The 27,104-nt window shown below is 49.2% G+C and overlaps 1 protein-coding gene across 1 annotated transcript in view; it reads right to left on the bottom strand.

The window, feature by feature from the left end:
* Col22a1 (collagen type XXII alpha 1 chain) overlaps positions 1-27,104 on the bottom strand; it is a 266,961-nt gene that overhangs the window by 167,359 nt on the left and 72,498 nt on the right. The window contains exons 12-18 of the mRNA XM_012948295.2: positions 25,529-25,567; positions 16,944-16,997; positions 15,876-15,929; positions 14,887-14,940; positions 12,554-12,598; positions 2,723-2,776; positions 1,414-1,458 (exon numbers count right to left, since the gene is read on the bottom strand). Coding sequence (XP_012803749.2) covers positions 1,414-1,458; positions 2,723-2,776; positions 12,554-12,598; positions 14,887-14,940; positions 15,876-15,929; positions 16,944-16,997; positions 25,529-25,567 — 345 coding nt within the window. The remainder of the gene's footprint in view (positions 1-1,413; positions 1,459-2,722; positions 2,777-12,553; positions 12,599-14,886; positions 14,941-15,875; positions 15,930-16,943; positions 16,998-25,528; positions 25,568-27,104) is intronic.

The raw sequence follows: 27,104 nt of genomic DNA, 5'->3' as shown, positions 1-27,104 counted from the left end.
TCATATTCCCTGTCAAGACACTGTAAGAATGCATTAAAACCTGGAGACCAGAATAATGTAACACAGTGCAAATCGCAGCTCTAAAATTACCTGGCAGAGAGAAGCACTCACTCAGCTGGAAGTGAAGCCTCAGCGAGCAACAGGAGCAAGACTGTGTTTCCCTAGTCTCATCCCTCAGCCCAGGCACTTCAACCTATGGTTTTTATCTTTATTCGTAATGCACAACCTATCTGCTTCTATAAACATTCAAAAAAGACCCTTCCTGTACATTGAATGCATGCTGGGGGCTGGAGAGATGGCTCGGTGGTTCAGGGCATGGCCAGACTGCCCAGTTTCTGTGCCCAGTGCCCACATGGATCCAGATGCCAAGATGAGTGCTTGCTGGGAACTGGACCATCCCAGGATGACTGTCACCTACACCCTGCAGGAAACACACTGAGCAGCTGCTCTGTCCCCACAACCTCTGCACCTTGTACTCTTCCCAAACCCTGTCTAGTTCAGTGTCTCATTTCTTCTGAGGCTGCCCAGGAATCAGAAAGAACCTCAGACCTCTGGTCCTCCCACGTAGACTCACAGCTCATCATATCCTGCCCCAAGCCCAGTGCCTCTTCCCTTGCTCTTTCTCCCTCACCCATACCTCTCAGAAAAGACTTGTTATTGTCTTCACTTTATCTTCATCATCACTTCATACCTTACAAAGAACTTTCATGTGCAATCCTTTGGGTTGAGAAACAGAAATTCTAAGCATCAAATTTATTTCAGTTAAGCCTTGCTAGAAGTTATGCCAAACAGATGGCCAGTGTGATGAGATATAGCTGCAGGCTGATTTAAAGGCTAAACACATTTTCAGGACCTTGGTCCAGCATTTTTTTTTAATTGTAAAATGTTTTAGGAAAAAGAGAAGTAGGGCTAGAGAGATGGCTCAGTAGTTAAAGATGCTTGCTTGCAAAGTCCGCTGTCCTGGGTTCAAGACCCCAGTATGTATATAAAGCTAGATACACAAACTGGCACATGCATCTGGAGTTCATTTTCAGTGGCAAAAGGCCCTGGTACAACTCCCTCTCGCCTTGCAAATTAATATTTTAAAAAATTTTAAAAGGAGAGAGATGTAAAGAAAGTTGAAAAAGACGAAGAATTTATAAGGTTAGTCTTCTTGATAATCTTTATTGATAGCCTTGATTAGTCATAAAACATTTTAAGTAGCAAAAGATGCTTAATACAGTTGGACAGTAAATAATAAATGTCTTATTAAATGATTATTTTAATGGATTTTATTCCCAAAGGCAGGAAGCTGATTTCCATGTAGCAGCCAGACTGCCTTGATGGCTGAGTTTCTACCTCAATTCAACCTGCTTTGTGTGACATCTCCAGAGACTGATGCCCTGGCCCTCCCCCAGCTCCTGGTGTGCTTACCTTTTCTCCCTGGGGGCCTGCTACTCCAGGAGGGCCGGGTCTTCCCTGGAGGCAAGAAAGCAGAAGTGGCTTATGAGGGGAGGAGCAGGGGTCTGCAGGGGAGAGGGACAAGTGAGAGCCCTGCAGCTCCGGGCGGGTGGCTTGGTTTTCCCTGGGATGCCAAGTCCCCGACTCCAGGCTTTCTGGTCTGCGCTCCTTCCTAGGAAGTTCCTCATCAGGTAACATAAACTCTACATTCCCATGGTTCCCCTTTGGAACCAAGTGGGTACTGCAACATGTACCACAGTCTAAGAAAGCAATGCCTTTGGCTTAGGGATGGGAATGACACGGCATAGAGAATCTGGGCATAGAGAAACCACCTAGAAGCCCCCTGGGCCACAGTGTGGAGACAGCAATGTATGGGGGAGGCATTTAGAAATGCATGGAGGTCTTAGGACTGGCTGGTCTCCAAACTTAAGATGGAAGGTCCACAGGGAAACTGAGGCACAGAAAGCTGGCATAGGCGGCGTCAAAGACCCATCTGTCCTCTTGCAGTGTGCTCTTACACAGTGGTCCTTCTCTGAGTGGACATCAGGCTATGTGAGCACGTCTGTGTCCTTTAGGAAGGCATCAGAGTGCAGAGGAGACCTGGACCCTGCCTGGGCGTCTGTACGTCAGGCTCCTCAGGAAACGAAGGAGACGTGGAGGACAGGTGGACAAGCCACGGCCATCCACTGACAGAGCTTGGCAGGAATGCATCTAATGACTCTGAGGGGTGTTTGCGGAGTGTGCAAGGGAACAGCAGTCTTACTTCCTTCCATGCTAGTGGAAGTCAAGCAGGCGGTCACACCACCACTTTCCTACTTATCCTTCCGGAGCCAGCCCACGCTCCCCACAGGGCCAGTGCAACTGCAGACTCTCCACCACACCCCACTGAGTTCTTTCGTGGATGTCTTCCGCACCATCCCTTTCCCTGCGGCAATGCACCCGGGTGTCTCCAGCTGCTTCTTAGTGTTAGTGTTGCTTCCATCTTTCAGTCCACAGGCAAGCGCAGACACTGCTGGCGTACGCTTATCCCTTTGAACATGTGCACACTGCCCATGGCTTTACATTAGTGATGCATCATATTACACTACGGAATGCACCATGAGCCTAAAGTACTTTTCCTGCCTCCCGCGCAGCTCTAGAGTGTGCAGAATCGGTGTGTGGCCACACGGCTGGGATCTCTTCCCTAGGTCCCCTGTAGCCTCTGCTGAGCAGAAGTTGGTGTCAGGGTGCAGCTGCCACAGTCTCTGATGAACGAAGCCCACCAGCCCCTAAACCCACGTACCTGCTCTCCTGTCTCCCCAGGCTTCCCCGGAAATCCATCCAGGCCCCGCTCTCCCTGGTAAAAGAAGGAAAAGGAAGTGAAGAACAGACACACGGTCACCAGACAACAGCCAGTTGGGTGGCCTGTGATCCCAGTCATGGAAGGAAGGGCAGCAAGCCCTGCTCTACTCTCCACTGGGCTCCCCAAAACACAGAGGAGTTAAATGCCATACACCCAGGACATCCCTAGAATGGAGGTGTCTTAGGGACCATGGGGGAGAGGGCAAAGACCAGAGATACTCATAATTCAGTCTCTCCGTCTGTGACCTGTAGCTGGCCACGTAGCTTCTGTGAGTTGCACATTGTCCTCCTCATGTGAGAAATAGATGTGCTTGGGGACTGGGAAGGTGGTTCACAGGTTAAAGACACTTGTTTGCAAGGCCTGAGTTCACAAGCCACCCATGTAAGCTGGATAGAAAAGGTGTAGTAAGTATCCGGTATTGATTTACAGCACACACACACACACACACACACACGTAGATAAATAACTTTTTTTTAATTTTTTATTTATTTATTTGAGAGCAACAGACAGAGAGAAAGACAGATAGAGGGAGAGAGAGAGAATGGGCGCACCAGGGCTTCCAGCCTCTGCAAACGAACTCCAGACGCGTGTGCATCTGGCTAACGTGGGACCTGGGGAACCGAGCCTCGAACCGGGGTCCTTAGGCTTCACAGGCAAGCGCTTAACCACTATGCCATCTCTCCAGCCCAAATAACTTTATTTTTTGGTATTTTGAGGTAGGGTCTCTCACTAGCCCAGGCTGGCCTGGAATTCACAACATAGACTCAGGGTGGCTTCGAACTCACAGCGATCTTCCTACTTCTGCCTCCTGAGTGCTGGTGTTAAAGGCATGCACCACCACACCAGGCTTTGGATAGATAATTTTTAAAGAAGTAGATGTATGGGCTACGTAACACTCTTAGTAAAATTGCAGGCACACTATATGCATTATCCATTCATCCAGTAAATATACACATCTACCATGTCTCTAGCATTTAGAATAGACCTAAAAATCATTTGATAGCTAATAGCAAGCCACCATCCATGCACCCCTCCATCCGTGCGCTCACATCCACATACAGCTGGCTTCGAACCTCCTACTCTGCATGGGAACTTGGGCAAATCTCCTCATGCCCCTGAGACTGTCCAGCTGTGACTATGTGCATGGCAGCAACCCCCACAAAGAAAAAGAGGCTTTTGGACCCATGAGGAAATACTACATCTGAGCACCTGTATGGCCATCAGTGAGGACCAGCCTTCTTCTCCCAGCTTCGCCCTGGCTTCTTGAGCCAGTGTCCCTGAGCATCCGTGTGCTGCGCTGAGTGGGCTTGCAGGCATGCCTTCTGCCAGGTGAGCCACAGGAGCGCGGGTGATGGAGAAAGGTAGAGCCCATGGGGTGGTTCATGCTAATAACCAACCGCGGCCTCACCAGCTAGTTTCCTTTTGTCCTGTGTGCCCCGCCAGGGCTGCTCCCACTGCCGACTGCCCAGCTACCTTCAGAGGTCAACTTCAGTGCTACTCCTTGACCTCTTCCTCTAGCTGGCAGCCCTATGGGCTCCAGTGTGCTCTCATTTCCTGCTCCCTCACTTCCCATAGTTCAGTTTGCACTTTTTATCTTACTTAATATCCTTCTTGCTCACGCAAGGACAGCGGGTATAGTCCTTCCTCACACCATCATGTCCCCAGCCAGTCACAGAGCCCCTCAGAGCAGCTTTAGGTGAAACTGAGTCTCAGAAAGATCTCCTGGATTCTTCTTTTGTTTACCTATGACTTTATTGCCCAAACTGCTATTTCTACAAATTTTATTTTAAGATGGGTATCTCTCTCCAGGTGGTGTTTTTGTCATGTGACTTAGGCTTCATGGTCAACACTGAACTGTCTGTGAATGCTCATTCTGTTAGCTGCAGCTCATCTCTGTGACTTCAGGCCAACAGAAACTCCCTGCGGGTAGAGGCTGCACTGCCTTCTGTTCTTTCCGGAGACTCCTGACTACCCGGGCAGACACTGATGTTCCTCCTGCAGTGCTGGTTCGATTGTGAAATGCCCCTGATAGCCTCGTGTGCTTCTAATTAAGCCACAAAGTCAATCCCAGCCAGCAGTGCCTTTGGAAGGGGGACGCTCGATGGAGGTGTGTCACTGAGGGCAGACCTTGAGGTTTATTAGCCCAGGTTATTAATACAAGCCAGCTCACTCTGGCTGCTGCATCCTAGTGGATGTGACACTATGTGATGCTCGGACTATCTCTGCCACGCTCTGCCTGCCATAATGAAGCTTGCCCTTGTAACTGTAAGCTGAAACAAACCATTTCCTTCCCATGAATTTCCAAGCCCATGAATTTGATCACCCACACTGCCCCAGCATCCTTCTCCCCAAACCACACCCATCACTGCATCTTCTCACTCCTGGTCTCTGAGGCTGACCGACTTGACCGAACGCATCGCAGAGCATGTGGTACTGGCAGCACCACTGGGGTCTCCCGCCTGAAGTCCTCTGCTGAGTTCTGTTATCTTCAAGGCTTATGCAGTGTCCCCAAGGCCGGAGAGTAGGCTCCCACTTGGATCCCAGCCTGGGTGAGTGGTAGTAGTCTGAGCCCATGGGCCTCAGCCTATCTATGCGTGTGAGCAACTGACAGCCTTCCCGATACACACTGCCTCGGGAATTCCAGTGCGCAGTACCCTCCCTTGTAACAGCTGACCTGCTGAAGGCCACCTGGCACTTGGCACCTCTTCAGAGCTCACAGCAAAGGCAGACGGTAGGGTCAGGTACTGCTCTACAGGTTCTGCCTTGAAGAAGAGGGCTCTGCCTGCGCCCAAGTCCCGATTTCTTGTGTCTCTGCAACTGCAGACCACACCGGATGAAGCCAGAGTTTTCCCAGCTGCAGCCAGGACAGGGGCAGGAGCACAGGGGATGAGCAGGCCTGCCTGGACAGCTGGACCCTGTCGGCAGTCTACAATGCTTCTCAGCAATGGAAGGGAGCCAGGCAGCAAGAAGAATGCAAATGAGTGGCCGTCAGAGAGGGGCAAGAATGAATGAGGAGATGGATGGGGGGAGAGAGGGCAGAGGCTGACAGCACAGGAAGAGGCACACCAAGAGAAAGAGAGACATGAAGAGAGAGCGAGAGCTTGAGACAGACAGCACCACAGACATAGGACAGACACCGTGGACGGAGACACTGAGGCAGAGGCACTGTGGCAGACGATCGGAGACAAGAGGGACAGAGACTGAGCTGTCTGTCTCATGGAGGGCAGGGGGAGGAAAAAGAAGAAAAAGTGCCAGAGAAACATACACAAGTGGAAACAGAGATAGAGGGACATGGAGAGAATGAGAAGCCGATATAGACAAAGAAACAGGAAGACAGGGAAAAGATCAACAAAGGCCAGAGAGAGGCATAGCCAAAGAGGACTAGAGAGGCTGAGGCAGGGCAGAAGGAGATTAACAGTGGACAGAGAGTGGGTGGATAAAGAGATGGAGCGACAAGAGGAGGAAGAGGGACAGAGAGAGACAGAGACAAACAGGAGAGTGACATTCCATGGGAGCAGAGAGCCAGGGAGCACGCAGCGCAGGGTCTCAGGCCAAGGCTCCTGAGATGCCGCTGGGCCACGGTGAAGGGAAGCACCAGGGCAGGCTAAGGCCCCACTCCCCGGAAGGCTCTGTACCTGTGTTCTCTGGGCTCTGCGCCGGCTGCATAGGACAGTGAAGGGAGGGTGCCCCTAGCAAGGACTATAGAACCTGAGCAACAGGCAGGTGGGCACAAGCCTCACCTCTCAGACCTGAACCCTGTTCCCCACTCTCAAAGTGCTGTGTGAACGCATTCCAAGCAGTTAACATCTCCGTGACTCAGTTTCCCCACTCATGAATAGAAGACTTAATATTTACTTGGTAATGTAAGAATTAAGTGCTCTAGTCTACATGAAATGCTCAGGACAGTGAAGGGCAGGTAGGCATTAAATGTTTGGCTTAGCAACACAAAGGACCACTTTGAGGAGCAAGAGAAAAAAAGGGAAAGAGAAAACAGATGCGCCAGGACCAGACAGAGTGCAGCACCCTGGAAGGGATAGGCCTAACAGAGGGAGGAGGAGTCTGCAGCCCTGAACTCTAACCCCGGCTCTGCCTTCTGGCTGCTGTCATCTCAGGCTGCTTCCTCAGTGGCCAGTTGCATGACAAGCCTCTAAGACCTTTGCTTGGCACAACTCATGGCCAACAGGGAGATGTGTGCTTATGTAAATGAAGGGACAGCATCACCCTTGTCCTGGTGCAGGTGTGGAAATGGGCGCCTGCTCCTTTAAATGCCCTGGAGGAGCTTGGGCGATGGCTCTGCTCTGAGGATAAGAGCGCTTACCACACAAGCACGGGGGCTTGAGGGCGCCTGGGATCTCAGCACCCATAGAAAAGCCAGGCGTGGCCATGCACGCCCTGTGTGAGGCAGAGACAGAAGAATCCTGGGGACTTGGGGTCATCCAGCCTGACATGGGGTGGGGAAGGGAGGTACCCCATCTGATCTGACAACTCTGGGTTCCGTGAGAGCTCAAGGAGACGTCACCAGAGAAGAGCAATGGGGGAGGACACTCGACGGTCTCCCCTGGCCTTCGCACGCACGTGCACAGGGTGTGTGTGTGCGTGTGTGTGCCTCAGGACACACATGTACATGCACTACACATACGCACACCACACCACACGTACTACACGTGCCACCCCCACCTCGAATAAAAATCAAACTGCTGAAGTTGGACAGCTGAGGGCAGAAATGGCAACTCCTATGTTCAGTAAAGAAACCAAGCTGCTTAGACAATCCCCAAGGGGTGACTCCAGTTTCTCAGGCTGCGACTCCTATGAAACCCCTAAGGAGTCCACTGGCTGCAGTTCTGAACGCCTAACAGCAGAGGGCGGGCTCTCACTACTCACAGCACATCACAGCACATGGGCCACACCCCCCCCCCCCCATCCATGTGGCTACTCCTTCTAGAACCATCCTGTAATCTTCAAGATGCTAATGCTCGCATTTAATGTGGGAGAGAGATGGTGGGATGTTTCTTCCCTGTTCTCACAGAACGGAGAACCTATCCTTACTGGGGCCCTCTCTCCTGCTGCCTTCACCCCAGCAGATAGCCTGCTTGTCCCTCCTGTTCCTCTTGTGGGCTCTGGCCTCCCCCTCTCCTGCAGAAACCCTCCTTCAGCCTCCTCACCCCTGCCCCACCCCGCTCACACTGGCCCACACCACGACAGTCATTTTATTTCCTCAGGTGACGCGCCTCCTCGGCCCTGCCTTGGCTGGCAATGCATCAACAGCATCAAGGCCCAATCCCTCAGGCTCACACCGCAGGACCATCAGTGTCCACCTTCCTCTCTCCTAACCACTGACGGCAGACAGCTGTGCTTTCCTGTCACAGGAGCCCCTACCTGTGCAGGTGTGGCCCACAGGAAGCCTCTTACAAGAAGGCCAACCTCCGTGCTGGCCCTGGCCCACTCCGTGAGTTCTGACAAGTGTTCTAACCCGTACAACTGCATAGTGTGAGGATTCCAGTGTGCTTTATCTGTCCTGTCTTTGTTCATTCATGAGAATTTGGGTTTTTTTAATTTTTTTTCAATTTGAGAGTGACAAACAGAGAAGGGGTGGAGAAAGAGAGAGAGAGAGAGAGAGAGAGAGAGAGAGAGAGAGAGAGAGTGTGTGTGAGAGAGAATATGGGCATGCTAGGGTCTCCAGCCACTGCAAACGAACTCCAGGCACATGCACCCCTTTGTGCATCTGGGTAATGTGGGTCCTGGGGAATGGAGCCTTGAACTGGGGTTCTTAGGCTTTACAGGCAAGCGCTTAACCACTAAGCCATCTCTCCAGCCCCCACTTGTAAGAATTTTGGAGGGAAAATAGGAAAACTGCCTGGCCCTAGAGAAAACCACCATCACCACCCAAGTCAAATACTTCCCTTCTTGAAGACCCCTCCAACTGCTTATCTCCCCATGGCCACCCCAAAGTGGAGTCCTCTTGGACTTCAGTGTCATAATCCATCCTCGTCTTGGATGCACAGGCTCTGGGCTTGCACTTTGCCTAGTCTGACTTTCCCCGCTGGGCTGAGTTCATAAAGGCAGGACCCCACCCAATGAGACTCATGACCCCCACAGGACCTGGAAGGCAGAGGGATGCCCATGAAGTGAAAAAGAGACGTGCATAACACCAGCTGGGGCCAAGGCAGCAGTTCAGCAGTTCCCAGTGACCACCTTCTGCATGCGTGGAGTGGAATGGCCTCAGGCTATGAAGATGAACGAAATACACTATGTATCCAGGAAGCTCATAGCCAACTATTATGACATCATGCTCACACAGCAAGGGACAGTGCCCTCACCCTGTGGTCACAGGAGGATCCTAGTCTCCTTGGAGATGGGAGTCCCAGGAGTTGAGAGTTCTGCAGGTTAGCACAGGCTCCTGGCATCTTCAGACCAATGATGCCCTTCCAGAAAGCTCTGCCAAGAGCCTGCCTCTCCCTCTCAGTAAAGACTATGCTACCCCCAGTTCTGAGAGGACCCTGACCTAGAGATCCTGCAGAAAGCCATGGGAGTGTCAGGACCTTGGTGCCTGTGGTGGTTTGCATTAGGTGTTCCTCATAAACTCATGTATTCTGAATACTTGATCCCAAGACAATAGTAATTTGGGAACTGGACCCTTACTGGAGAAGGTGTGTAGTTAGGGTGGGCATATGGGTGTTATACCAGCTCCCCCTTGCCTGTGTTTAGCATAATCTCTCCACTGGGTGTTGGCTAGGAGGTGATGCCCACCCTCTGCTCATGCTACATGTTCTCCTGCCATCATGGAGCTTCTCCTCAAGTCTGTAAGCCAAAATAAACCTCATTTTTTCTCAGCAGCTGCTCTTGGCCGGGTGATCTGTGTTGGCAACAAGAAGGTAAACTGTAACAATACCCAAGATAGAAACTTTCTGGGCAGTTGGTTGTCCAGATGGAGCAAAAGCTTGAAATGCTTAAGAGACCTGGCACACAGGGGGCACGCACACCTACATGTCACAAACAGACCCAGTGAACAAGCATGCCACCCTTGAGCTCATAGGGACTGACTGATGATTGCTTGCAAGGCAGTATCAGGGCAAAAATAAAAGACCGGTACCCTGAACTCATGGTCCGTGGATGGGTCACAGCTTCAATCCTGATAAACGCCAGATCCCTGAAGCATTCCATGAAGTGTCTCCCAGGCTCTGAATCTTGTGTTTACCCTCAAAATTCATGTGGCCCTCAGGGATACTTGTAGAGAAATGCATTTTAATCCATAATGCTGAAGTGTGGACACTAAGTCACAGGAGTTCTAATCAGTGCCCACGGAGCCACCACTAGGGAGAAAGTTCAGGTCCTCTAAATCCCAGCAATGTCACTCTCCCCGCTTCACTAGGGTCACCTTGCCTGAGCTCCCTGGAGCAGGACACTGGGCAAGTCTCAATAGCTCCATGTGCTCAGCCGCCCACTTGTGTAGGCATGGTGCTCCAAGCAGCACAGGAGCTCACAGCACCAATCATTGGTATCTTTAGTGAGTGGGCTCCTATCTTGGCCTACTTGGATGCACCTTATAGTTTAACAGCTGCTTCATATCCAGCAGCCCCTGGACAGTCCACTCAAGCGTCAAGCATAGGGACCTCCTCACACCTGGAGAGCCTTCAGCTGTCTTCTTGTCCCCTCACACATCATCTGCAAAGCTCTGAAGGAAAGCCATTTCCTCTGTTACAAAGAAGGGCTACCGGGGACCACAGTGATGGATGGACATTGGTTTCTTCAGACACCTCAGTGCTGGGATCCTAGCCCAGCTTTCTGGATGAGGCCTGGCAGCTGGAGGGACCTATCTCCGGGAAAGATGGAAACTTCCTTCCTACTGGTGTCAGAGAGCTTCTCGAGAACATAAGCTATTTTAAGCAAATATAAGAACTGGAAAGGGGACAGAGACAGCATGTGGTCCAAGCTCCTTGCTGGATGGTAAAGGAAATGGAGGTTTAGAAAAGAAACTAGCTGACCCAAGCCACCTAGGAGAGAGGCGAAATCACGCTCACAGCTGAGCTAGCAGTGCACACACATGCCTGCCTCCTCTGCGGTCCCCTTGGGCTCCATCTCTCCTCCCCTGCCACCTGCACAGCATGCTATCTGTCCCCAGTCCCAGGCGTCGGAGGAGTAACACACTCGTGCTCACAGCAGCCTTTGGGAGTACGTACCCTTGCTCTCTGAGGAAATTCAAGACTCAGTTCAACCCCACTCTGAAGGGCATGCTGGAGTCCAGTCCCAGTCGTGAAGGGCTTCCCTGTGCCCTTCATAATAACCCCCTTTGGTACACGCTGGAGGGACTCAGGCCATTAGGGGCCCTACCTGAATCTCCTCATTTAGAGGGAGTTCTCCATGCCTTAAGCATCCCAGAAGGTGGCTTCTGTGGGAAAGACTGAAAAATCCTTCCACGAGGACCATCCTAGCATTTGGCATTTATGGTGACACTTAGCCATGGTGTGCTACACAGGGGAAGCCCAGAAGGGGAATGAGGAAGGTCTGCCTGCCATTTGCTGCCCTTGAAATGTGCCATGTGGTATCAGTAGACACTGCCCCAACTTCCCTGCTGCTGGGCATTACCCAAGGCTGTCCTCTGGCCTTCACATGAATGGGCATGCATGTGTGTGTGCATACACGTGTGTGCACGTGCACACATACATGAAAGAGAGACAAAAATCCTCCTACAAGGTCATATCAATGCAAAAGCAAATCACCAAGGTGGAATGGAGCTTTGCCTAGTTAGAACTGGTGAAAAGACCAAGGTAATGAGTTTTTAAGGCCATGAGTAAGTTCACATTCTCAAGGGGTAATTTTACTTCTAAGAAAATTATCCTAAATTGGAAAAATTGATGAATAAGTGAATGAATGAATGAATGAATGAGGCTATCCACCAAAGCAATGCATTTAAAAGTGAAAATCCTAGGATGTTTCATCCACCTAGTGGTACGTGGTAAAGTTACTGAATGAGTACCAAGATGCGAATAGTGACCACACAAGACCAACATCCTGCGGTTGCTGCACCTGGAGGGTCAGATCTAAGGTGGTTTTCCACCATGTCCCAAATGCATTGAAATAAAAATCACTTAGTTAATAATAAAAAAATCTCACAAGACTACAGAAGCATGTGTTATGGGAAAACAGAATGAGGTGGAACTGGACTTCTAGGGCGAGAGGGACAGGAGGTGAGTCCTGGTTCCTGGAAGCCCTTGCCCTACCCTAAGGAGTTCAAGCATGGGCTCAGGACCAGGGCAGTGAGCTTGCACCAGTGCTGTATGAGGAGGAAAAGGGTGAGATCTGCAGCCTTGTTTTCCACTCAGTGGTGCTCTAAACATGCATGACATTAATAGAAATGGAAAGACGTGATTTGGGGATACTCAATGCTACAGGTGTGGTGGTGTTACAATGGAGCAGCCATCTGGGCCCACTCAGATGTGTTGGTGATCCATGTTGATGTGCCTGAGCTTAGGCCCAGTCACATTTCATGAATGAGGCACCAGCATGGTCACTAATGCCACTAGGGACACCACAACTGTCCCTTTTGTTTGAGGAAAGGTAATGAGAAGCTATGGAACTTGCTAAGATGCGACTTCATGGCAGCATCCAGGACTTCAGGATTCTACTCCCACCTCATAGAGTCTCTCTCTCTCTCTCTCTCTCTCTCTCTCTCACACACACACACACACACACACACACACAGCTCCCGGGCATCCTTGCCCTCTTTTCCATGGAGATGGTCATGATTGGCCAGTGTGGACTGTTTTTACATACCTTTTCTCCTCGGGCTCCTCTTTCGCCTCGTTCTCCTTGGAGACCCTGGGGAAGAAAGAGTGGTGACACATCTCATCAAAGTATGGCCTCTCTGTACACTCTCCTAGGGGGCACCTGCAGAAACCATCTGGCAGACTGATGTCCAGGTGCACCTCATCTCTCTGCCATGTCCAACAACGCTGCCCAGCAGCTGGCATTCCTCGCTCAGTCTGGGCCACCTCCAAAACAGAGGTAAGCCCCTGGCCAGAGCTAACAAGGTCCTCACAGCTATGCACAAGGACACACCTTGCCAAATTAGACTGTGGCTTTGCTTTTGGTCCTATGGCCAGAGGTAGCCTGCAGTTCTATCCTGTACATGGATTCCAGGAAGAGGCAGACCCGGAGACCTGTGTCCCCTTAAAGTCACTTGGCACACCTCCCCAAGGTAAGCTGATAATTGTCCCTGTGTCCACCCACCTTCCTCTAGAGTGGCACCCACGCCTTGTGCCATGAACCCCATGTGGCTACTCGCTCTCATTTTCCTAGAGAAGGGACCCTCAGATGTTCTATGGAAAGGGTGTTAAGCATGGCAGATACTTCCCAGAATAACACCTGTGCCTTTGGCCTTCGGAAGAGCATAGTGCAAAGCCATGCAATGCTGTCCCACAGGAGAGAGAGAGCGTTCAGGTCTGCCATGTCTGGAGGGTGAGTGGACATTGATGCCATCAATCCTATCTGATCATTTTGGCCTCGAATCCTGAGACCAGAGGTCTTACATACACACAAGACAATCGACTGGTTTGTTTGAAAGTGACTTTTCATACTGCTTCTCTCATTTGCAGATAATCTTAAGCCTCCTGTAATGAGAACTGACAATAGGGCTAATGCCCAGGAAGCCAATACACCCATTGGAGGTCACATCTGCTTTTGCTCACCCTTTGATACACAGGATACTATAGTGGTGCCCTGTGGCCTGCACTTGTCTCAGGGCTGGTGATATAGTAGACTCCACCGCCTGGCCAGGGGTGGAGGGTAAAATTGTCTTCTTCAGGCCAAATTTCAAAACCTCCTGGGCTTTGCTCTCTGGGGGTCTCAGGAGCGTGCACTGAAGCCTGAAACCTGGATAGTCATGAGAATCATAGCATTTAGGAATTTCTGGATGAGCTGGGTGTGGTGGTGCACGCCTTTAATCCCAGCACTCAGGAGGCAGAGGTAGGAGGATTGCCATGAGTTCAAGTACACACTGAGATGACAGAGTTAATTCCAGGTCAGCCTGGACCAGAGTGAGACCCTACCTCGAAAAACCAAAATAAAATAAAAATAAAAAAGAATTTCTGGATGGGCTAGGCATGGTGGTTCATGCCTTTAATCCCAGCACTCAGGAGGCAAAGGTAGGAGGATCTCCGTAAGTTCAATGCCATCCTGAGAATACAGAGTAAATTCCAGGTCAGCCTAGATTGGGTGAGACCTTACTCAAAAAAACCAAAAAAAAAAAAAAAAAAAAAAAAAAAAGGAGAGAGATAGAATTTCTGGCTTAGCGGTTAAGCGCTGGCCTGTGAAGCCTAAGGACCCTGGTTCGAGACTTGATTCCCCAGGACCCAAGTTAGCCAGATGCACAAGGGGGCGCATGCATCTGGAGTTCATTTGCAATGGCTGGAGGCCCTGATGCACCCATTCTCTCTCTGTGTATCTGTCCTTCTGTGTCTGTCACTCTCAAATAAATAAATTTTTTAAAAAATGAACAAAAAAAAGAACAAAAGAAAAGATAGTGTTTAAAAAAAAAAGAATTTCTGAGCCAGGTGTGGTGGTGCACCCCTTTAATCCCAGCACTCGGGAGGCTGAGGTAGGAGGACTGTTGTGAGTTTGAGGCTACCCTGAGACTACATAGTGAATTCCAGGTCAGACTGGGCTAGAGTGAGACATTACTTCGAAAAACAAAACAAACAAACAAACAAAAAAATTTGGTCTGTGTGTGTGATAAATAAATAAATAAAAATATTTTGAAAAGGTCTGGAGGGGTGGCTTACCAGTTACAGCACTTGTCTCAAAAGCCTAAAGGACCCAGGTTTGATTCCCCAGTACCCACGTAAGCCAAATGCACAAGGTGGTGTATACATCTGGAGTTTATTTGCAATGGCTACAGGCCCTGACATGCCCATTCTCTCTCTCTCTCTCTCTCTCTCTCATAAACAAAACATTAAAGAGTTTCTGGTCTAAGAGAAAGGAGACCAAATTTCCTTAGTATCACAGCGCTCGTCCTCATTGTACAGATTCAGATGAAGACTGAGCGCAGCCAGCTCCTGACCCCTGCAGAGAAGTGCAGAGCCACCTTCCAGAGAAGTGCCTTTACTTACTGGAGCTCCAACATGCCCAGGAGGTCCTGGAAGTCCAGGCGATCCTGGGGAACCCTGCAGAAGACAGGTCACAAAGGACAGGCGTGGGATGAACATGAAGACAATTACTGCTCAGTCTACAAGGATGTTTGGTCGAAAGACCTACTGGCTGTCATCCCACTATTTGCTGCTCATGCTGCCTGCACAAAGTCTGCAAACCAGGTACCTCTGCCTCCCACCCATGGGATCTCATGTCATCTGTTCCCAGATGCAGCTGCAATCATAGCCAGACAGGCTGGGCTTCAAGGAGGAGCTAACAGCATGGCCTCTGAGGCACCCTGATCCCAAATGCAACAATACCACTTCCACTTGTCCCAGAGCCCTCAGCCTTCTCAAGGACGGGCGTGGACACATTCACATCTTCTAAAACTGTGCAATGGGTTGTCGTGTCTGTTATTTTCAACTTGCCTCAGGGTTGGCTGGCGTATACTGGGAGAATACTGACAAGAGTCCAACACAATTTTGCGGAGCCTGGACTCTCCTACTATCTGCACAACAGATTCCCACAATCTTTGAGCAACTAACCTGGAGGTACCTATTAGCAACCTACTAGTGCAAAAATGTATAGTGTCAGCTGAGGGCATCTCAAGTTTTGTATGTTATCCTACTGAAAAAAATATATAGCTTGCAGACATTCATATAGGCTTCATTACTTCACTGATTGTAGTAAAAAATAAATTAGAAAGATTGCTCAGGACTAGAAATAGAAGAAAGGATATAAACTGTAGTTTCATTGTTATCAGTGAATACAATGCTTTCACTAAAGAGAATGAGCTGGTTCTGTTTGTATTCATGTAGAAGGATGCCTCACATCTCTATTGTTGAAGTAAAAATCTTTCCAACAGGAAAGATTCCTGTTGCACACCGTCTCTGTTGAAAGAAACTGCTTTTGCATGAGCCCCTGTCTGTCTCCCAGGAACTTAAGCAGAATACAGCTCACAGCAACTTACCCGCATGCCCACTTCTCCTGGGAGCCCTGGCTCTCCCAGCTCTCCTGGCTCCCCCTGTACAAAAGCGGTACATGTTCAAAGTTACAGGGATGCCAGACCAGGCACACCAGGGAGGCCCAAAGCTTCATGAGGGGTCCCCTTTCCCCACAAACTCAAAAGTTATGAAAATTGCGTGACCTGCCATGATAAGGAACCCAGCCCTCCAAGTGTCCTTTCTACATGCAGAAGAGAGCCTTCACTGCACAGCATTACCTCCGCTTCCACTCACCCCTACTGCTAGTAAGCAACAGAATTAAATCTCTGAAAATTAGAGATTAGCAATTAGAGTCCCAGCACTGGCTGACTTCATGAAGAGTGGTAGTAGCCACCTGTGCCTGGAAGGAGTCCAGGGGTTCACCAAGCTCACCGAATCTCCAAGACCTCAGACTTCTTGGCTCAAAGTAATACCACCTACAGACTAATGAAGCAGATTCCCAATCTGGGACCCAATGTGCCCGGTTGAATATGGTGAAGGAACAGACAGATGGAGAACTTATAATTTGTTTCCATCTGGGTTCTTGGTGAAGCCTACCCCTTTGTCCCTGAGCCAACGGACCTGCTTTTTAAGATCACTTTCTGTCTGTGTTCCTGGAGCACGCTTCAGCCCAGAGGTAGAGGAGATGAAGAGGGGGAGGCTGGGGTAGGAAGGGGATGACCATGCAAGTTATGGGGTACTGTCTGGGGCTCACCAAGGCTTCCTCACCTATGACTGGGGGCTTGGGTGATGCCCTCAATCTCTCTCTCAGAGGGTCTGGCCCTCAGGTCACCGGGGACAACAACATCCCTGACAGAGCTGCTTATCAACTGGTGAAAATGCAGCTTCCAAGGACATACAGGTAATGCCTGGGTGCAAGAACCACTGCTAGTGTCCATTAAGAGGCACTCAGGGGTCTGTGAACACCCAGCACAAAGCAGCCCAGCTTAGGCCAGTTGCTGGCAGTGGTCACCCACTGAAGAACGCAGGGTCTTGAGCAGAAGCCCCTCACCCAGTGCTCACTTGTGAACCAGAGTGATGGAAATCGAACTTACTCTCATGCCTTTACTACCGTCTCTTCCAGGGGGCCCAGGCAGGCCCAGAGAGCCCTAGGAGAGAAATAGAAGAACAATTGGTTAAAAAAAAAAAAACAAAAAACAGTCTTTGGACAATTTGCCTAAGGTCACAACATTTCCTGTGGAAAAGCAGGGCTTGGGGCTCCAGAATGTGTTTCTTTAATGTTTACATCACACGTATTTGCCCATATATGAGTTCAGTGAGCGTTGGGCAATACTGATGATCCAATGCCGTGATAGGTACCCTTGTATGAGCCACTGGGGCACAGAATGGGATGGTGACTCTCTAAGAGTCACGCAGAAGTGTATGTGGCCGGGAGAGGCGGAGTGGAGTCATTAACGCCTGAGCATGTGGGCAGAGCTCCCCGTCTTCAGAGATGCTGTTCTCCTTCAGCCTCAGCCCATCCCACTTCCCTAGAAAATACTGGAGTTCTCTAAGTGCCTGATGTGACAGGAGGTCAGTACCACGCCTAAATACTAACTGGCAGTCAGAGAGAGTGTGGACTCAGCCCTCATGTTCCCCACCTGATTCTGTATTCCATATATTCTCTATTCCACCTTCTCCCCTCCTATACTGAGAAAGCAAATGGCCCATGCATTAAAGATCCCAGCCTCTTTAGTTCCACAACCACAACCATGTAAGCCTAGGGTAAAATCCAAGATTTTCTAAAAGGGGGACATACAAGTGGATGAAAGACTTCCTCTGAGAATCAAGCCTCCCCAAGTAATTAGTGTAGACGACACCCCATACACTGGCTACCCACCTGAAATGGCAGGTGTTTGAAAGGCCAGTCAGGCTTCTGACCGCTGCAGGTTGGGATGTCCTACTGCAGAAAGCAGGGAGTGGGTATCTAGATGGCCTCCTGCCTTGGGAATAATGATGGGGGCACCAGGACTCCATATGCCATCTAGCCAAAGATGACAGACAATGCCAGAGAACTCTCAAGAGAGTTCCGGAACCTTTGTCTTTTCCTCACAGTTGTCACTTTTCTGGTCTTGTTTGTCCTTCAGATGGAAGGCCAATGGAGCCCTGTGTGGATCTACCTGACCATTCGATGGGAACTCTGAGGCAGGGGAAGCATACGATATTGCCAGCGCATGCTGTGGCATAGGGTTCCATGAGTGCTCTATAGATACCACTCCTTTCTAGAGCCCCGTGGGGCTGGTAAGGAAAAGTGCTGGAAAACTCTCACATTCTAAAATCACTGTTGGAGATGTGTGCCAAATAGGAACGATGTGAACATCTCCGGATGTTGGGAAGACATGATCTCCAGAGCCAGTGCACCACTGCTTCAGCGCTCCCTATCTGTCAACCATGAGGAATGTGGTCAGGCTAGTGAACTGGTAGGTGTTTCAGGCCCCACCTGCAAACGGGAGTTATACACCTAGCTGCAAGAGTGAGCTAGGCTTCCCACGGACACAAGACAGCCTGGTTCTTGGCTTTGAATGACTGTGTGACAGAACTGACTTCATGGGCTCGGAAAGTGTGGGCTGTTCTTGTCGTATAATTCCTGACGTATTCCCATAAATGAGCTGTTTTCTAAGTCAGAACATCCAACTCTGAATGTTGTCTTTACCATCAAGATATCCAAGTGAACACAGCAAAGAGACCCAGCGTGAGCAATTCCCACTCTGAAGCCAAGATATCACAAGACCTAGGCATTGTATTGGATGGGTCCCTGTCCGTATGAAAATTATGTTTGAAAGAAAGTTAGATTGGCCAAATATATCTTTCGCACACCACTGTCCCCTAACGTAACACTATAAAATGTTGCCATGGCCCTGTGGCATGCCTTCCAAGTTCTCCAAATAGATTCACTCTCAGCTATCCTCAGGACCTTTGAAGAAAACGAAGTAATAGCTGTAGGCAAGCAATTCACATCCCAGAAAGAAAGCTATTTAACCTTTCTGAGCCTCAGTCTTATCATTTGCAAGATAGAGTTTCAAGCTGATTTCAGATGAGAAGTGAATGAGAATGTATTTTATACACTAAAAAAAGGATGGACGCTTGCTGAGGTGGGTAAGCTCAGTGGTCAAAGGCACTTGCTTACAAGCAATGGAAGCTGGGGTGTATCTCAGTAACAGAGCACTTTCCTGGTACCGGAGGCCTGAGCTTCATCTCCAGCCACATAAGATATATGATGCTAGTGACTCGCTATCTATTAAGAATGCAACATATATAGGCTGGAAAGATAGTCAATAAAGTACTTGGCTTACAAATATGAGGCATGAGGAACTGAGTTCAATCCCTAGAAGACGCATAAAAATGCTGGCTGTGGTTGCATAACTGCAATTCCAGTGCTTGGCAGAGACACAAGCCAATCTCTGGGACTCACTGCCTAATCAGTCTAGCCTAGTGGCTTCTGGTCAGGCGTTTTGTCCCAGGAATGAGAAGGCAACTGCTACATTGAACTCATTGCAGAAGATAAGCAAGGCTCACAAAGAGGAAGCCTTTGCCTCACGCCTGAAGTTGTGACTTCCAAACTGGGCTTGAATCCAAGTTCTGACCCTGACCTCTCTGGCCCAGCACACAAGCACTGTCTCTGTGATCCCATCTGGAGGCCTATGGGAGGACAACATCGAGCTGAAAATTACCCGCCCGTCCACACCTAGCTGTCAGCATCTCCCGCCTCAGGGACTGCCTGCCGCCTAGGCAGCAGCTGCAGTGACTGGCGAGCAGATGTTCTCTTGCTGTCTCTGGTGAGTAGACCACTGGGACTTATTTCTGAGTGTTGACAAGGACATTCCTTCATTTCTAGAGAAGCCATGCCAGTATGATAGCTCATCCGTTTGGCAGGAAGCACAATACACCATTTTGGTGGAGTCTTGGGAACATTCTAGACTGTAGACCTCAATATGTGCTTTCTAGACAAGCAGTGGCTTGGGACCTTACTAAGCAGGCGTGGTCTCTGGCCCACTACAGAGTTACCCAGTGAGACACAGAGGGAATGGGGCCGGGCTAGTTTATATAGTAGATCTTTCAGGTAGTTTGGGTGCTGGTTCAAGTGGGAGAGGCCCTCTTCAGCATATACAAACACAGAGCATGGAGTCAGAAAACATAAACCAGAATCTGAGCCCCACCACGCAGACAGATAAAATTACCAATTTCTAGAGCCACAGTCAAGAGCCTGTGAAACGAGGATGAGAATGGCCACCTTCAACGTTAAGCTCCATAGCTTGTGCAGAAATCCTGGCAGGTACTAATTCCTTGTAAATTCTAAATGATGCTATTACTGCTATGGCCTCTGAGTTATATGAGACGTACTATAGAAAGGACTGGACTTCCGCATCAGACCACCTAAGATACCTTTTAAAAACATGCCTCAAGGCTCCCAAGTCCTCCTTGGGGACACGTGGAAGAGCTCTGACATGGTGCAGCTGTCAGCCACCTCTGAATGTAAGGCCTCATTAATGCTGGGAACACAGGCAATGTTGTTTGGAATATAAAAATGGAGCTCTGCTGGTGTAATAGCAATTATGTTTAATGCTGATGTGCGCCTTTTACAAATATGCCATTTATTTTCATTAGCTCATTTAATCCTTGCACCAGCCCTCTGAGGCAAGTGCTATTATATTTGCCACCCCACCGAGGAGGAAAGCCAGCAACACAGGCCCTGAGTAATAACCCCTCATCACACAGCTGCTGTGCGACTGAGCCAAGGTCTGGGCCCAGCCAGTCTGAGTCCTTAGCCTCCCCTGACGTTTTAGTCTGCCATATAGCATTTACCCTTCCAATAAATGCTCACAATCTCCTGTACAAAGCCCTTAGTCTTGTGATGATGTTTTAGACATGGCTAGTAACTGAGTATCAAATGGAGCTAGAGAGGAAACTGCAGACTTCCCCATCTCAACTCTACTGCGGGCTAAGATTCCTAAGATCTTATCTGTTCAGTTTCCTTCAGCACCACGGACAGGTCCCAGGACACCTTTATTCTCTATCTGCCATGACTTAACAGTTCATGTGAAGGCACACAGACAGATAATCGCCCCCTAAACCCTTCAATTAGTGTAAAAGTAGAGGATGTACAAGTATAGTTATCCCACCCAACAGCCATGAATAATGCGGATTAACACACAGGCAGAAACGGGGTGGGGGAGGGGACGCCGATGGAGCCAGCTGTGAGCACTGTGCAGAGCTGGAAGTTAATGGCATAAATCTAGCGGAAGCTCCACGCATGCAAACGCAAACATCACTTATATTTTCTGGACCACGGGCTCCACAGTGAAATCTTTGCACAAAATAAGATGATTCTTAGCAGAAGCATGGTCTTTGAGGGTCAAGAATTCCCAGATGAGGGCTGGAGAGATGGCTTAGTGGTTAAGCGCTTGCCTGTGAAGCCTAAGGACCCCGGTTCGAGGCTCAGCTCCCTAGGACCCACGTTAGCCAGATGCATAAGGGGCGCACGCGTCTGGAGTTCGTTTGCAGTGGCTGGAGGCCCTGCCATGCCCATTCTCTCAGTCTCTGCCTCTCTCTCTGTCGCTTTCAAATAAATAAATAAATAAAAACTTTAAAAAAAAAATTCCCAGATGAGAACAGCACTAGCAGCACCACGGTAAATGTGGTGAATTCCCTCTCTTGCCTCCTGTGTCAGAGACATAGCTTCAGCCACGCGCTCAGCAGCTCTGAGATCTTGGGAACCATTTAGCCTCCTGCCAAGATCTTTACAGCTGATGTTCATAACCTGCATAGGCTGGAACATACAAAGAGGCCGATAAAGGACGAATGCCAAGGTTTTGTCCACTACGTGGTACCTTCTTTCCAGACAAATGGATAACATTCTTAAAAAAACCATCAGCATAGGCCAATTAATCCTGCTTAGCTGCTATGGATAACAACTGTGCCCAGGGAGAAGTGGAAAACTAAAAGTGTGACTTATTCCATCCTGTGGCAAGTGTTTCTTCTTCACTAGATATGCCTAGTCTTCACTCAACTGGCTACTGTAACAAAATACCTGAAACTGGTGAGTTGAGAAACAAGATAAATTTGTTTATCTCAGTTCTGGTGGCTCGAAGTTCAAGACTAAGACATGGCTAGAGTCTTTTGTGTCTTTTGAAGGCTGACTCATACAGGGCATCACACCTTCTTGCTGCGTCCTTGTGTGGCAGGAGAGCAGAGGGATTCCCTCGCACCCCTTCCATAAAGGCGCTGATTTCTCTAACTTAGTCTCCACCCACATGATCTCACCACATCCTAAGCACTAGTGACTAGTACTTGCAGGGCGCAGGTTTTCAACATATAAATTTTGAGAAAACAAACAAGTGTCTTATGGTTCCTGGAATTCTTCTCCAGATACTACTCCTCTGCAAGGGAGGCACCCAGAAGAAAATCCACATGTATGAGGGCTTTCTCCTTCCTCCACCCACCTCTGCAGCCCAGATGTATCTCCAAGAACTCATCTTGCCATTCCAGAGACAGCCTGCATCAACAAGACACTGAGGATGACCTGGCTTACAGTGTGGAAATAAAATGTGTGTCTGACATTTTGGTGCCAGAGAAGTATCATTAAAAGCAGACCTAGGGCTGGAGAGATGGTTTAGCAGTTAAGCGCTTGCCTGTGAAGCCCAAGGACCCCAGTTCAAGGCTCGATTCCCCAGGACCCCATGTTAGCCAGATGCACAAAGGGGTGGACACATCTGGAGTTCATTTGCAGTGGCTAGAAGCCCTGGTGCCCATTCTCTCTCCCTCCCTCTCCCTCTCCCTCTCCCCCTCTCTCTTTCTCTCTCTCTCTCTCTTTCCCGCCTCTTTCTCTCTCTGTCTGTCACTCTCTAATAAATAAAAATAAATTTTAAAAAAGCAGACCTAAGTGTCACATGCAGAGTCCCCTCTAATCATAACAGGGACAAACGGCAACATCACTGCCAGCCGCTTGCTCTGCCCTCATAGTCACACAGTGATCATGATGACAGGTGCACTTGCGTGCAGCCCCAGCCTTTTGTTAAACTGGTCAGGCTGGCTTTGAGCTAGCCTGTAATCCAAGCAGGTCTTGAACTTATGATCTCCTCCTGCCTCAGTGTCCTTGGTGGTGGGATGAGAGGGCCGCACTACCAAACCTTGTGATTTTATCTCCTGTTCACTTTTCCAACAGCTCCCCTTAAGTCTTAGGTGCAGATGTTACACTAATCACACCTCAGTGTTCACACCCCCCCGTTTTGTATTCATCCACAGTCTCCTCACATGTGTCTAAATAGGTGGATATTATTTTGAAAAAAATATCCAGAGCTTTTATACTCTACCCTCTTCCTACAGGTTTGTAAAATGAAATAAATCCCGATGGTGTCTAAGGCTTTTCAATGAACTGGGGAGAGTAAGAGCTTCCACTCCCATCTCAGGGAGGAGACAAGGTCCATACAACCCCCTGACAAAGTGCTCAATGCCTTAGGGACCAGTCACTAATCAGAAGCATCACTGGGATTTTAACAACCACCTAGTGGTGAGCGCGAGAGGAGGGAGACCAAGTAGCAGAGGCACAGGCAAGTCGCGAGGATGTCCTGTGAAGATGAATCAGAACAGCAAGAGATAAAGACCGAGGATGGGGCACTGGGGCCCTAATTCATCAGACACAACAAGGGGACCTTCACCTGACAGGTGAGAAAGAAGTGTCACCACAGGGCCACGTTAGGGCCACATGCAAAGTCATGAGCACTCGCATGCTGGTTTGAATCAGATGTCCACCACAGACTAGTGCATGTCACATGCTTGGTCCCCAGCTGGTGGCACTTTTCTAGGCAGGGAGTCATTGGAGGAGGTGTGCTGCTGGGTGGGCTTTGGGTCCTTGCCAGGCCTTATCTCACTCTCCAGCTGCTGTTTTCCACCGAGTGTGGCAGGGTTGCTGTCTGGCCTCTCCTCCACCACCTTCCCTGCCATCATAAAGCTTCCCCCCAGGACTACAGGCCAAAATACACTCTTACTCCCACCAGTTGCTTGGCTCAGGTGCTTTGTTCTAGTGACATGGAAGTAACTACAACACCCAGCACTTGCCATGACCAGGAGCAGCATGGAGATGACCGTGCTGGACAAAATGGCCCGGTGCAGAAATACAAAGACCACATGCTCTCACTATGTGAGCTCACACGGGCAGCGAATTCCCAGACACCACGTAGGAGGCGGTGGTTTCCAGGGATGTGCGAGGGAAAGGAGGCGCTGGTGTGGGATGTATGAGGTTTCTGCTCAGCCAGAAGAAGATGTTCTAGAAGCTGGCCGTGCACTATCATGGCTGTAGTCAGCAGCACATGCTGCATTCTTGGCACCTGCAAGGCTTGGGTTCTGATCCTCACCAAACTGCTTATTCATGTTAACATGAGGAACTCAGCACTCTGGAGGTAGAGGTAGGAGGATCACCATGAGTTCAAGGCCACCATGAGACTATATAGTAAATTCCAGATCAGCCTGAGACTCTACCTTGAAAAAATAAACAAACAAACAAAAAAAAACCCTGAAATCATAAAATATAATATAGATTTTGGGGGCTGGAGAGATGGCTTAGCGGTTAAGCGCTTGCCTGTGAAGCCTAAGGACCCCGGTTCGAGGCTCGGTTCCCCAGGTCCCACGTTAGCCAGATGCCCAAGTGGGCGCACGCGTCTGGAGTTTGTTTGCAGAGGCTGGAAGCCCTGGCGTGCCCATCCTCTCTCTCTCCCTCTATCTGTCTTTCTCTCTGTGTCTGTCGCTCTCAAATAAATAAATAAATAAATAAATATATTTAAAAAAATAGATTTTGGCCTGGTGTGGTGGTGCACACCTTTAATTCCAGCACTTGGGAGGCAGAGGTAGGAGGATCAGTATATGAGTTTGAGGTCACCCTGAGACTCCATAGTGAATTCCAGGTCAACCTGGGCTAGAGTGAGACCCCACCTCGAAAATAAAAAGACTGAGTCGAGTAATGCCCCATCATTCGGTTGGGGACCTTCTCCCTGAGGTTCTTTAAAAAACTGGTAGTTTCTGGGCAGAGGGGCGTGAGGATACTTACGTGGTTAAAGATGCAAGGGGGAGATACTTTCTTCACTGGTGCAGCTTCCCCTGCGTTATCAATGCTCCTCTAAGTGACTCCAGTTAAACTCACTGACTCACCGAGTTATACTTGGGTGGAATCATTTATTTGCTTTGGTTGTTGGTGCCCTGCCTTGGGTAAGTGGACTTGTTCCTGTCTCCTCAGCAAAAGTTGACACACATACTGAAATCTGATGTTAAGCATTTTGACCCTCAAGCTGTTTCTCCGCCCACTACCAGTGTGATGGTATTTTCTCTGCCATGAGAATTGCGAGCTGACCTCATCCAAAGCAAGCCCTCCTCCACACTCCATGCAACCTCTGCGTCCTGCCCGGGACCCTGCCCCAGGCCCCAGCTGCCTGAGTGCTGCTCCAGTGCCTGTGAGCCCGAGGTAGGCAAGCTGTGCTGTTCACCTCCCCCGTCACTGCTCTCTGTCCTGGAGTGCTGTGGCCTCTCCAAACACCTGAGCCTGAAGGACACAGTGAGGCGAGGTGACCAGCCCACACAAGCGCGTGACAGATGCACAAGGCCGTGTACTCCCCTGTGAACCCTGGAGGACTTCAGTAAAGGGCGAACTTACCTTTTCACCTTTTTCTCCTTGCACAAAGGGTCCTCTCCCCTACAGAAAGGAAAGCAGAAGGTACTGGTTTATTGAGGACCATCTCCATTACCCAAGATCAAACAACTGGATACGACCTCCTTAGCTCTGCCCTGGAACCTCCGAGAGAGATGTGACTATTACTCACTGAATGTGAATTTTCATGAATGCCATCTCTTAATTTTTCAAATACTTCAACATTATACGTAGGGTTTAATTCACCTATTTAAAATGTCTAACTTATTAAAGGTCAGTATATTTAGACCTGTACACGGCTAGCCACAGCCAACTTTAGAACGTTCTCATCACTTCAAAAAGATCACGTATCTGTTAGTAGTCACTCCCCAATGTCCTTTCCTCAGCCCTAGACAAACGCTAATAATATATTTTATAAGTTTGCGTATTCTAGTGATTTTAGAAACATGCAATGTAAGCCATTTTCTGACTACCTTCTATCACTTAGCAAAGCCTCTTTGAGAATTACACGTGTGGTACTACATAGGGGGGACTTGATTCTGTTAAAGGCTCATATGCCCTGACAAAGCACATTTTACCTGCCCACTATTCACACGTGCCCATTGGCCCACTTCTACCTGTGGCTATTAAAAATATTGCGGTATGAGCATTTGTGTGTAAATCTTGTGTGAACGAGGCCTGCACTTCTCTGGAGAATAAACCTAGGAGGGGAATGCACCTCTGGATCCCGTGGTGCAAAGGTTACCATCTTGCTGCAGGGACAAAATATCTGACCAGAAGCAGTTTATAGGAGGGGAGGGTTTACTTTTGGCTGACAGTTTCTAGGCTGGGGGTGTGTCACTATCGTGGAGGAAAGCAAATGCCCATGCCTGCCTCCATCAGCAGCACAGAGATAACAACCAGCAAAAACTCGCTCTGAGCATCTCCAGGCAGGACTAACCGACCCCAGGCCGCCCTCAGCAATGCGCCCCTCCAGCAAAGCTGCACCGCCCACTTGGGTGTCTTAGCTTTAAAAAAAAAGAAAAAGAAAAAGAAAAGAAATACAACAGCAACTGTGGGTAGGAACCCTTCTCTTTCCAAGACTGGATTTGTTTATCCTTATTTACTTGTTTAATGACTGTGGTAGTTTGAATTGATGGCTCCCATTATATTCAAAGTTTTATTACTTTCTCATTTAGATCTGCAGCCACCTGGCTGGAGGAGGTGTCCTGGGCAGATCGTAGGGTCCAGCCCTAAGGTGTGGTGATGGAATTGAAATTCCAATCTAAAGATATGCAAGGTGGCTGAGACCCTCTGGGAGTTCCTGAACTGTTCTGTGTCATGTGGCTTTTGGCTTGTGGCTTTCTCTCTCTCTCTCTCTCTCTGCTTGGGCCTGTGGAAGTAGACCAGCTTCTTCTGTCATTATGAAACTCCCCCTAGATCTGGAAGTGTCAATAAATTCCTTCCTACATAACTGTGCCTGCTCTGTAAGTTCATCTCAGTGAACCTGAAGCTGTTCGCTACACTGACTTCGCTAGTTGTTTGTTTGTTTGTTTCACAATGAAACCTATCTCCTTCCCCCTTACTAGAGCACCAATGCCAC

Source organism: Jaculus jaculus, chromosome 2 (assembly GCF_020740685.1).
Source record: "Jaculus jaculus isolate mJacJac1 chromosome 2, mJacJac1.mat.Y.cur, whole genome shotgun sequence".
Classification (NCBI taxonomy): domain Eukaryota; kingdom Metazoa; phylum Chordata; class Mammalia; order Rodentia; family Dipodidae; genus Jaculus; species Jaculus jaculus.
The sequence above is the reverse complement of the archived record's forward strand: the minus strand, read 5'-3'. Positions and strand labels throughout refer to the sequence as shown.